Genomic DNA, 12,300 nt, shown 5'->3' on the forward strand with positions numbered 1-12,300 from the left:
ACTCCGTGTCCACAGTGTAGCTCGCCTTAGTAACGCGTCTATCGGCAATATCAAAGAGAAATACGATGTTAGCTTGAACTCTTCTCGACTAGGGCACAACCAGAAACAATAAAGACAGTTCCATATTTTCCTAACATCAATGTCTGCAGCGTTTTCGTCTCTTGTTTTCTTTCTTCTTACCTCCTTGTTCTAGGCCGTCGAAGTACACGCACGCACAACTCAGAAGCTGCAATCCCTCTCGTGGCGACGCATCTACTACACGGCAGTCCAACCTGAGCGGCATCGCATTTGAGCTTCCGCTCGTGGCAGCGAAGACAGGCTTTAATGAGATTCCGGGGCATTTCTTTCCTTCTTTTTTCCCTCCTCTTCTGTTAAGTTTTGTAGACCCGTTAAAAGAGAGTAATCAGTCCGCTTCTAGTGAGAAACACCAAGTCATGGAGAAAGCGAGGAAGAGCTTCGCAAAAAGGGAACCAGTGGCCCCGCACTGCCCGGCTCGGCGTGATCATCATTCTCGGGAATAGGATAAATGGGAAGTGGGGGAGCGGCGTTTCGGATACTCTGCCGACGATGTCCTGGGGGTTGTGAGATTGTAGAGGAGGGTTTCAGGGATTTGGGGGGCCAATTGGGAGACGAAGATTCTGGTGTAAGTTGGCAGTTGGGTAATGAGTTTGGCCGACGGATAGTTTCTGCTTCACAAGGGGGTTCACTCAATAGTGGTAAGCGTGGATTTTCGCCAGTATTTTAGCTATATTTAGGTAGTCACAGTCTTACGACTTTTAGCGAGTTTCCCAACTATAACATACTGTAAGATCTAAGCACAGCATATAGTAGTAAGGAGTAAGGGGGATCTGACCAGACGCGTGATCAAGGACAGCCAGGATTGGTGACTAAGCCAGAGACAGACTGGCTTCGCGATGCATTGGGTCGCAACACATGTGCTATGGATTCAGCCTTGTTTCTGGATTCTGGATTCTTCAGTGCAAGAGACTAAGAAGATTCTGAGCTTTAGTCTGTCACAGTCACAAGTTAGGATATCCCGACTCTCTTAGTTGTCTCCCTAGGCCGTTAACAACCAATATAGATAGTACAAGCTCCGCTCTTCACCTTCACCTCAACCTCCTCCATTCCACGCCGGCTCAGATACTACGCGACAGCTGCCTTGCGGCCTCGCCATGCGTGATGACGGAGAGTTGAACAATGGCCATGCCGGAAAAGGACTCCAGGTCATTCATGTCGCCCTTTTCCGCATGGCAACGCAGTCCTTCGCAGAGGCGTACAGAACCCTGGGCTACAAGACTCACCACGGCGTAGAGGACATTCTAGGAAATCCCTGGGTTGAAATCGAACAGGCTGCAGAGGCAACATGGCCAACTGTGCCCAATGCGCGTCCTAGGCCACGATTCACGCGAAGTGACTGGGACAATCTCTGGGGGGACAAGTATGACATCGTCACCGACTTGGCCTGCCCTTTCACCGACCAGCTCATCCAGGCTTACCCCGATGCAAAGATTGTCGTTGTTCAGCGCGACTTTGATAGTTGGTGGAACAGCTACCAGGTAGGCGTGTTGGACAAGTTGTTCTCCCCCGGCCAGCAGATCTTCGTCTTCCTCATCAGGAACGTGCTCGGGTCGCGAGCCGCCGACGCCATGCTCAAGGTGAATTACGGGCTTTTCAAGGCCACAAGCGTAGCCGAGATTCGAGAGCATGCCCGTGAAGTCTATGACGAGTACTACAGGAAGATTCGGGAAACTATACCTGCGGAGAAGCGGTTGGAATACACCATGGGGGATGGATGGGAGCCTCTGTGTGCATTCTTGGGCAAAGACGTCCCGGATATACCGTTCCCGCGCCTGAATGACAGCAAAGCGCGCAGCGAGAGCCAGCGACAGGGCGAGGTTACGGTGCTGTTGAAATCTGCGAGAAAATTTGCGTTGTTGGGTGTTGGCGCTGGCATAATTGCGACATCCTTCTGGTATTATGCGCAGGCGTAGATGTGACCGGCATTGTTTGCCCTTTCTCTGTAGAATTCTGCACAATAGCTTGCGTTATGCGATGTCATAGCTTTAGGTAGACCATCATATCATACAGACACCTTGTGTTAGAGAAACAGCAGCCACGGCTCTCATACATATATGTGTGTGTCTTATCCTATTCCAAGATATAATGCGTATTTAATGCCCATGTGTCCATTAACGACATTTAACTCTTGTAAATCTTCTCAGATATGCAATTCCAGATATAGTTGTCAACACTGATGAATATCATTAACAACTCTTATACACTCCAAGCATTAAATCTACATGTTCCGCTTCTATAAGCTCTTGTATGCCTATATGCCTTTCCAAGTCATAGCCCAGCAAACAATTTGATCCATTACACATTGCTTCCATACCCTCATTAACAATCCATATCTAATGATCTCTTACTCATAACAAAAAATAATCATGCCCAACAATAAACAAATCATCACTCATCATCCCCAGCACCCCCTCGCGCCAAATCCCTCGCTGGTCCACACTCAACAACCCGCCCATGATCCAACCGCAAACACCACGTCGCATCCTCCACAGCCTCTAGCCGGTGCGCAATCGTAATCACCGTGCTCTCAGACAACTCCGACCGCAAGATTCGCTGCACAGTCGCGGCCGTAGCACGGTCAATCGATGCAGTCGCCTCGTCCAGAATGACCAACCCGCTTCGACGAAGCACCGCGCGGGCAATGCCTACAAGCTGCCGTTGACCTTGGCTGAGGTTCTTGCCCGCGGCATCAATGTGCGATTCGAGATTCCATTCTGGCCCGAGAACGCGGTGGATCGCGTTCAAACAGTCCTCGTTGGAGAAGTCGGCGCCTGGGTCGATGTTATCGCGCAGAGTGCCAGGGAAGAGAGTCGGATCCTGTTGAATAAAGGTGATGCGATTTCGTAGCGCCGTACGATCGACTTGAGACAGATCAACGCTGCCTACCTTGAGGGTTCCCTCAAAGGGTGCCTGTGTCATGAGGAGAGCATTGGCAATGGTCGACTTTCCAGATCCGGTACGACCCAGGACGGCACATGTCGAACCTCCGGGAATCTCAAACGACACTTTATCCAGTACAGACGGTAGATGCTCGTCGTACTTGAAGGACATCTGCTCAAATCTGACATCGTCGCAGGGTCTGGGCCAGTCTTCAGGGGGATCTTGCTCGCCTTTGGGCTCCTCCGGGATCTGGTTCAGCATGTTAACTCGCTCCAGAGAAACGGCGTCAAGCTGCAACTGGGCGAACCGCTCGCAGAGTTGCTGCACAGCAGACATGGCAATAACCGTCTGCGTCAACACGAAACCAACGGCGCTGGCCGGCATCCTCCGCCAAATCATGAACAGAATCAACGCGGTGCGAGTCACGACGGAACTCAGGCTAAGGCGGAAATCAAGCCAAAATGCCATGCTCCAAAAGAAGTGGTCTTGCTTCTGAAAGTCGTCGACTGCATCGAGATGGCGGTCTTGGAAGTGCCTTTCCACTCGCAAAGCTCGGATGGTGACGAGACCGTCCTGCATAACACCAATGTTGGCGATGATGGGCGTGAGATATCGCATCTCCATGCGGCGGAGGCATCGCGACACGGGGACGTAAGTTCTAAAGAAGTAGACAAAAAGTATAGCAACGACGGCGAGAATCGCGAGTAGCAGCGGCTGGTGAGAGGCAATGGCCACCATGCTCATGACCAAGGCAATCAGGTTGAAGACAAACGACTCCAGGGGCGCCACAATGCCGCCGTCCACCATGCCCATGTCGGCGATGAGTCGGTTCTTAAGCTGACCTGTCGGCGTTGTGTCGTGATAGCGGAATGTCGCCCGGCTAACCTTGTCAATGGCACCCTTGAATAGGCCCTGAGCTGCCCTGACGCCGATTCGAGCGAGGAGGAGCTGGGCGGTCGCATATGTCAGAATCTGGCCTGCGGAGAGGCCGGCCAGCACGAGAAGCCAAGGGACAGGGTGGGAATCTGGTTCAGGGAGGCCCCAGTAGGAGCTTCTTGTGCCATCTCCAACAGAATCCGCGCCCCAAGACTCAAGTAGTCGGGCTCTTGATATGTCGAGGAATCGAGATGCGCCGTATGCAAATCCAAGAAAGATCCAAAGATGCCATCCACTGGCCTTGATGTATTCGGTATATACGCTGAGAGATACGCTTCCTGTTTTTGCTGGTTCTTCCGGTGCGTCCTTGAGAACAACAATATCCTCGGCGCGGATGTCGTGGGCCGTCTCGGTGTCATCATGCGCCGTCTTTTCGCCTTCGTGATAGGGGTGCTCAAGCTCTTGCTTCACCTGCTCCTCTGAGAGCACTGTTGCCTGTCCATCAGCGAGATCAATCACCTGGTCGGCAATACGGAGAACAAGATCATCTCGATGAGTCACCATGACAATGGTACGGCCCTCGGCAAGAGGACCCTGGAGAAAGCGGCGGACAATGGCAGTAGCAGTATCATGATCCAGAGCAGCCAGCGGATCATCAAGGAGCAGAATCCTGCATTGGCTGTACACTGCTCTAGCCAGGGCGACGCGAGCCTTTTGGCCACCTGAGAGTCCGACGCCGCCTTCTTCAAGCTTTGTTTGATCGCCGTCGGGGAGCGAGGCGAGGTCGGGTAGGAGAGCGCATGCATGAAGAACCTGGCGGTATCTCGATGAGTCAAACGGCTGGTGGAAGACAATATTTTCCCTTATCGTCTTGTTCTGTAGCCACGGAAGCTGTTGGGCATAGGCCACGGGGACATCGGGTCGAATGAGGTCGCCTTCATGAAGCTCCATCTCATTGAGGGCAGCGAGGAGAAGACTGGATTTGCCGGAGCCGACCTTGCCTCGAATGACGGTAAGGCCCTTGGTGAACTTGAAGCTGAGGCCTCGGAGGATAAGCTTGTCAGTCGAAGGCCACGAGAAGGATGCGTTACGGAACTCGATGTCTGTGACGCTGCTGGCGTTGTTGGAGATGTCGTCTCTGTCCGGCTCGCTCATGTACTTGTTGACTCGCTCAATGGGGATGGTGGCTTTCCAGTAGGCAGAGATGAGATCAAAAGCTTCCTTGACGCTCATTTCCAACTGGGAAAACAGCTGCAGCGACGGCCAAATGACATCGTTGGGCAGACCCTGCCGCAGGATGAGGGTATACAAGGCGATGCTGGCCAGGGGGTAGGACGTTCCACCGGTGACGCTTACAGTAGAGATGGCAGCAGAGACGTGGGCGAGACTCAGTCGCTTGGCCATTTCCATGTCTCGGAATTTCATGATTCTAGCACTCCAGGTGGCTGTCCAGCCGTTGAGCTTGAGCGGACGACTGGCCTCGACGAAGTGAGAGACAGCCTGTGCGCGTTTATCTGAAATGGTTGTCCGCAGCCGTTCAAGCTTGATTAACTTACGAACCAGTATCGAATTAATAGTCAGGAACACAATCATGAGCACGAAACCAATGGCTGAAGGCCAGCCCATGATGTCAATGAGATAGTACATGGTAACAATGACCTTGATGGGCTGGGCGACGAGCTTTGAAAAGTCCCAAAACCGCTGCGAGATTTCATACGTATCTCCTCGGACCAGATTAACGACTTTGGCGTTGGAGGCTGGACCGGCGACTGCCTTGGAGCTCTGCTTGGGAGGACCAGACATCTTCCAAAGCATTCTGCCAAAGAAGGTTTTGGATTTTCCATTAGCTGCCTGAGCACTTTCTGCTTCTTCATCGGCGCCTTTCTCTGTCACATCGGAGCCTGGAACTGCACGAGTCAAGAGCTTGCCGAAGAGAGCGATGAAAGCCTCTCCACGAGACCGCTCGTAAGCCTTGCGAGAGTACCAAGAGGATGTCGTCTTGCACAGCTGGCGAAAGACGTCGAGGACTAGCATTACCAGACACCAAAAAGTAGCATCGGCGGGATTGCCAGAATCCAGAGCGTTGTACAGCTTACTCGTCAGTCGAATGTTGGATACCTCGGCAACTCTCTCAGACACGGCGAGCAACGTGGCAATCGACAAGTCAAGGCCATTGGCCTCGATGAGGCACAAGAGAAGCTTGCCCTGAAGGTCGCGAAAGGCCATGTACAGGCGCGAATGCTGGAATTCGTAAGGGAGCTGCCAGACGTCTTCCTCTGTGATTTCCCTCTTGCGGCAGAGGAGGGCTAGGGGGTTGACCCAGCTCATGGACCAGAAGCGAAAGAGACTCAGATCGTCCTCTGGGCTGCGAAGATTGCGCGACGGCTGGCCGCCTGCTTGGCCAATATCCTTGTTGCCCCATGAAGGCTCGCGAAGAGGCATCATGCCGATGAGGATAATGGACAAGAGGCAGAGAACCATCCTGGCAATTCGAAAGTGATCGATGCTGTGCAAGGTGCGTTCCAGGAACCGGATGGCATACATGGCGGTGCTGGCAGCCAGAATGGCCACATATTGGATCAACAAGAGTCGAGGAGTCTTGGTTGGTCGATCAATCATGGTGATGAAGAGAGCCGAAGCCCAGGGAACCATTTCCCAGAGATACAAGTAGCGAGTAGGGTTGATGATGACGGGGACAAAGGAGAGAACAAGCCCTGCCACGCTGATGAGAAGCAAGGGCAAGGTCCAGAGGGACCAAAAGCGCCGTTTGAGCCCATCCGGCTCAGTTTCTTGGGCAAATGGTCTCAGCCATAGAGGTAACTGAGCCTTGATGATGTGTCTGCCGACATAGAGGGCGAAGAGAGCAGCAGAGAGTGCAGAAAGCGCTTGGGTGATGACAGTGTCCATGGCGGCCGAAGGTCTGTGGCCTGGTAGGACTGGTTTCTGAAAGACGCTATGTTGAAGATGAGAGGAGGGCGACTGAAGGAAAAAGTATGTGTTCATGCTGGCCATGGCGGGATATCCCGCCATGCTGGGAAAGTCTCCCATGGCGACGAGCAAAAGCGCAGATGGATAGAATAAGGTTAGGAAAAGGCGTCAAGCGGGCGAGTATAATCAGACATGAAGCTTTCCAATGAAAAGTATAAGAGTCAAAGATATCAAAGATGACCAAAAAGAGAAGGCCCGAGATTTCTGAAGTATGCTCATCAGCCTTTTGATGAAATATCGCGACTATAGATGGAGGGCGTCAAATCATCAACAGCCACATGTAACTCGCATCCAATAGATGCTGGAATATCCGACCAATTGCAGTGAATCTGCCTCGTCTCAGACGGCAATCAGAGCATGCGGCATCTCAGCCTCTGATACATGTTGAGAAATCAGCAGCAAGACGCCAATTGGCCATTATTCTGGTGATGAAGCAGACTCGCGGTTGGTTCAGGAACAGAGTTGGAGATTTCGGTGGCGGTGGACGAATGCGTGTGGAGACGAAGGGGGGGTGGAGAAGGCGTAAGAGGCAGGATTCAACCGATTTGCTGGAGGTTTCCGGGTAAGCAGAGGCGCACGTGGAGGCGAGAGAGGCGCTGCGATTTGTTGTTTTTCAACGACGATATTTGGAGATTCAATTGATGATGTTTATCGGTGAGTATTGGGAGTGAAGAATGTGCAATTGGGTGGATATAAACATTGTTGCCTGTCATTGCAGCAAATAAACCAAGACATTGACAATTGAGACATGCACGATGGATTCACAGCAAATGAAGAAAAAAAGACGGCGCATTTATGAAGAAGAAGAATCATCATTTCCGTTTTATTATAAATTCCATGTCATTATGCATGCTCTCGTGCCTGAAATTAGAAAAAGAACTTTATGTAGCGCCCCTAATAGCAAAACCCAAATTTTCCCCTCAAATCCCCTTTTCTTAAATCATCAAGGCGCCGCCAGCCAGGAACATGGACAGAGCAGTCAAGGCGCTGCCCAGGTTGACGCCAGAAACGGACCACGGGACACCCAGTGCAGCGGCAGCGTTTTTGGTCGTGGTGGCAGCAGCAGCACTGCTCTGAGTGCTCGAAGGCGTGGTGGAAGTGGAGGGCGATCCGGTGCTGGTGCTGTTGGAGGAGCTGCCAGAGGTGCTTCCGGACACGAGGGGGGAGAGCTTGGAATCGCTGACAAAGGACGCGGTGATGGTTGCGTTCTTGCAGGCGCTGGGAGGAGTGGTAGATCCAGAGACGAAGTTGGCAGCAACGCACTGTGTTTTGGTTGCTGGTGGTTAGCCGAGCTCGATGCGGAGAGACAGACAGACATTGGATGTGAGACAGCAACATACCTGGTAGAGAAGACCGTCAGGCGCATCAGCCACGACGCTGATGACGCCCTTCTTGCCGGCCCAGCTGGCGGGCAGCACGATCTGGGGCTCGCAGAAATCGCCCAGGCCGCTCTGCTGGACAATGGGGAAGATTTGCTGCCAGCCAGACTCGGCATTGGCGTCGAGGGTGGCGCGGAACAGCCAGGTGGACTGCGGGTGGGTGGACTTGACGGCCAGCGAGTCGCCGCCGACGTGGAAGTCAACGAGCTGCTTGGAGCCGGACGAGAGGTCGGGAGTGAAGCCGCCGCAGGGAGCAGTGCCCTCCTTGTCGTCGTCGAAGCCGATGGACTTTGGGTAGTTCATGAGGAAATGGGCCGAGGAGAGGGAGGCCAGGGAGAGGACGGCGGGGATGATGGTGGAAGAACGCATCGTGACGATTGGACGGTGGTCAAGGATGAGAGAAGATTGGAGAGAGAAGATTGGAGAGAAGATGCAAGGGGAGTTGAGAAAGCTGAGGTTGAAAGGCTGGAGGAGGACAAGCTTGGCGAGGCTGCCAGCTGTATTTCAACTTATAGCTCTTCAGCGGCCAGGACGCTCCACCAGGCACTAGAAAGGGATATGGCGCCACTAAACAACGGGCTCCAGACTACAGGTGGCAGGGGGCGAGGATTGAAACGGTAGCTTGGCTCACTTGAGCAAGATTCTTTTGGTGAGACGAGGGAGAGATTGATTCGGCTGCACCTGTACGAGAGTCGTGGGCGAGGCGGACTGGGTGTGTGTTGCAGCAAACAAGCTGAATCCGGGACATGATGTTTGATCGATTCCCTTGTGTCTTTAACTGTTATGAGACTACGGAGTACCGACTACTGATCCAATTGCTCTGTCCATCTGCCAAGGATAACATTGAAGGTACATAAACAAAAGACGCACTCCCAACAATGAGACTCAGTATTAAGCATCATAACAACATTGGCCAGCCCCTGCCGAATGAGCCGTTCTCCAATCTCTTCCCCTCCAAGCCAAAAGAAGACACACTCACACACAAAACGGGCCTGTCGATTTCCGGAACCCGAATGGCGGGGGGACTAAGACAGGGACCAGGCGCAGAGCCAGCCAATCAGATGCGTCCGCGTTACCCATCTGAGAGCATTTGAGCAAGTTTATTGAGCGTTTGCAAGCGTTTGGTGGGTTTGACCGTTTCTGAGGCTTGAGGACGGGTATCCAGTAGTCCGTACTCGCAGGTACAAGCAGGAGGAGGGAGACGCCAACGTCCGCATCATGTATCATCTACTCCGTACGGAGTACCTGTGGTTTGAAACAAAATGATCTATGTGTATTACCTATGTTAACAGGAAGCTGAAATACCCTCTTTGGGCTGCAATTGACTCCCATGTCTTGACCGACCTCGTGGCTCCTCGACGTTTGCACCTGAAACCACCACTCCACCAATCCGTCTTCTTCTTCTTCTTCTGTATTCACAACCACCAGCTCTTCAACCTCATCAGTCCATCTCTTTATTTTAAGCAACACGTCCCTTCTAGCACCTCGGAACCGTCCGCTTCCAGCGCCCCTTGGTCAGCAGCATCTCGCATTGCCCATTATTACCTGCTCCCAGCTTAGTCCAAACGAAAAAAAAAACTCCACCCAGAAACAAAAACCACTACACAACCCCCCCACCTTCTCCGTGAGCGAGTTAATTTGGCCGATTCTCTGCTGCTCCGCCCTCAGACAAACCTGCTCATATTACCTTGCGGTGCTGTCACCTGGATCTCGGAACACGGCAAGAGGGCATCGTCGTGCGTTGCAGAATTCACAATACAAGAAGTATTAGAGCGACGACAAGGGGGGTTTATCAGTCTCTCCCTTTGATTGTTGGGAAGCACAAGAGAAAAAAGGAACAAAAAAGATGCATTGTTGAAAGGGCCAAGTCTCTCTCTTTGACTATTGACACCACACTCATCTACCCTCTTTCTGTCCGTGGCATCGTATCGCAATAGATACTATAGATATTCACATCTTCGCATCTTATCATCTCACAGTCTCTCACCATGGACGGCATGGACATGAGCGGCGATGGCATGACGGGCCTCGGCTCCGATGTCAACCATCGCTTTGCGCGTGCCTACTGGTACATTACAGCCACGGTTGTTGGATCACTCATGGTGGTTCGCGGCATCAACCACGTTGGCGCTGTAAAAAGGTATGTGAAGCTATATCCCCAGATATCCTCCTTAACTCTCAACTAACCAACTCCCTCCTCCCTCACAGACTCAAAGCTGCTCGCTCCCAGTCAACCCCCCATTCAACTCGTCCCGATGGCCCCCTCACCCAGTCCTGGGCCACCGCAACCGCCATGATCCGCGAAATGAGCCATCCCCAGCTCTTCGTCCCCCTCCGCCACTTCACCTGGCTCACGCCCCCTCCCCTGGGCCGCGTCCTCGTCCTTCTCTGCTACTGGGCCGTCATCATCTACTTCATGACCTGGCGCTCCGTCATCCACGACGTCTACTTCTGGGAGCGTATCGGCTACCGCAACGCCTGGGTCACCCTCACGCAGCTCCCGATGCTGTTCCTCCTGTCCACAAAGGTCAACGTCATCGGCTTCCTCGTCGGGACGAGCCACGAGCGTCTCAACTGGCTGCATCGCTGGGTGGCGCGCACAATGTTTGTCACCTGCACCGTCCACGGCTTCAACTTCTGGACCGAGTGGGTGCGCGCCGACTTTGTCGAGCTCGAACTGGAAATCATGCCCATGGTCAAGTACGGCCTCGGCGCCTGGGCCATTCTGCTGTGGAACGTCGTCGTCGGCTTCGTGCCCATTCGAAGGATCGCGTATGAGCTCTGGGTCCTGCAGCACGTTGCCTCCTCCATCGTCATGTTGGTGCTCGTCTACCTGCACATTCCCACCAACGCCCGCTTCCTCTTCTGGCTGGCCGTCTCGTTCCTCGTCTTCGACCGCGCCGCACGCTGGGCGCTTCTCCTGTGGCAGAACCTGAGCGTCAAGGCCGGCGGATCGGCTTGTCAGGGCCGAAGACGAGTTGGCCATCAGATCTTAGCCCGAGCCGTGGGCGATTCAACAACCGTCGTCACCATCAAGGACGTTCACTTCGACTGGACTCCCGGCCAGCACATCTACCTGTGGATTCCGCGATTGGGGCCCCTCGAGGCTCACCCGTACACCATTGCCTGTGCGCGCAAGATGGAGGGAACGTGTTGCTGCAACAGCATCCAGTTGATCCTCCGCAAGCACAAGGGCTTCTCCAAGCGCATCCACGACTACGCCTCCAAGAATCCCGAAGCCTCGCTCATCGGATTCCTCTCCAGCCCGTACGGCACGCCTCCTCGCTGGGACATTTACGAGACAATGGTCCTCATCGGCGCTTCGACTGGAGCATCCTTCACGCTGCCGCTGCTAGAAGCTGCAGCTCAGGCCGACTTTGTAGGGTGCGTCAGGCGTGTTGAAGTGCTGTTCGTCGCCAGGACATTCAAGGAAATCGAGTACTACGTCCAACGCGCGCAAAAAGCAGGTGAAGCCCTCATGGAAAAGGGCGTCTCCGTCAACATCCACGTTGCCATCACCAACTCCGCCCTTGGCACCGACGGCCTCCCCCTCTCCCGCAACGAGAGCATCACATCCCAAATCTCCGCCATCTCTCGGGCCAGCAACACCAGCTCCGAGCTCGAAGAGCCCATCAAGGGAGCCGAGAAGTCATCCTGCTGCTGCGACAACAAGGACCCCGGCCCCGCTGCCAGCGATGAAAAGGCCCCCCCGCCAAGCCTCCCCGTCATCCGCGAATACACCACCCGCCCCAGCATCGAGCAGCTGATCCGGCAGCCCGTTGAAGCGGCCTACGGTGAGACTGCTGTTGTCGTCTGCGGAGGGCCCGAGATTGTCGCGTCGACGCGCAACCGCGTGAGCAGGCTGAGTGACGAGCGAGCGGTGCACAAGGGGACGGGAGCTCAGGGCATTTATCTGCATGTCGAAGAGTATTCTTTTTAAAGAAAAAGGTTTTATGAGTTATGATGGGCGTGTGTATATGGGACAGGTATATATCATAAGGCGTTTGATGGCGTAAATTGTACAGTCTAAATATTTTCCTTAGACAAAGCAGGGCATTTAACAGGATACCTTAAGTACCAGCATCAGTAGCAATGAAAT

General features: G+C 53.5%; 4 protein-coding genes across 4 annotated transcripts; 2 read left to right on the forward strand and 2 right to left on the reverse strand.

The window, feature by feature from the left end:
• Positions 1-1,172: 1,172 nt before the first annotated feature.
• Positions 1,173-1,991, forward strand: TRIVIDRAFT_51874 (uncharacterized protein; the record flags this gene model as incomplete). The annotated part of the gene is made up of 1 exon (XM_014099869.1): positions 1,173-1,991. The coding sequence occupies one exon, from the start codon at positions 1,173-1,175 to the stop codon at positions 1,989-1,991; it is 819 nt and encodes a 272-aa protein (XP_013955344.1).
• Positions 1,992-2,466: 475 nt separating this feature from the next.
• On the reverse strand, positions 2,467-6,741 carry TRIVIDRAFT_51752 (uncharacterized protein; the record flags this gene model as incomplete). Its single annotated transcript, XM_014099870.1, has 1 exon — positions 2,467-6,741. The coding sequence occupies one exon, from the start codon at positions 6,739-6,741 to the stop codon at positions 2,467-2,469; it is 4,275 nt and encodes a 1,424-aa protein (XP_013955345.1).
• Positions 6,742-7,757: 1,016 nt separating this feature from the next.
• Positions 7,758-8,570, reverse strand: TRIVIDRAFT_51880 (uncharacterized protein; the record flags this gene model as incomplete). Its single annotated transcript, XM_014099932.1, has 2 exons — positions 7,758-8,084; positions 8,163-8,570. 2 exons carry the CDS (start codon positions 8,568-8,570, stop codon positions 7,758-7,760), a joined length of 735 nt encoding a protein of 244 aa, XP_013955407.1.
• A 1,649-nt stretch (positions 8,571-10,219) lies between these two features.
• On the forward strand, positions 10,220-12,141 carry TRIVIDRAFT_59600 (uncharacterized protein; the record flags this gene model as incomplete). The annotated part of the gene is made up of 2 exons (XM_014099871.1): positions 10,220-10,341; positions 10,410-12,141. The coding sequence occupies 2 exons, from the start codon at positions 10,220-10,222 to the stop codon at positions 12,139-12,141; spliced, it is 1,854 nt and encodes a 617-aa protein (XP_013955346.1).
• Between the last annotated feature and the right edge of the window lie 159 nt (positions 12,142-12,300).

The sequence above is a fragment of the Trichoderma virens genome (assembly GCF_000170995.1).
Source record: "Trichoderma virens Gv29-8 chromosome Unknown TRIVIscaffold_74, whole genome shotgun sequence".
NCBI lineage: Eukaryota > Fungi > Ascomycota > Sordariomycetes > Hypocreales > Hypocreaceae > Trichoderma > Trichoderma virens.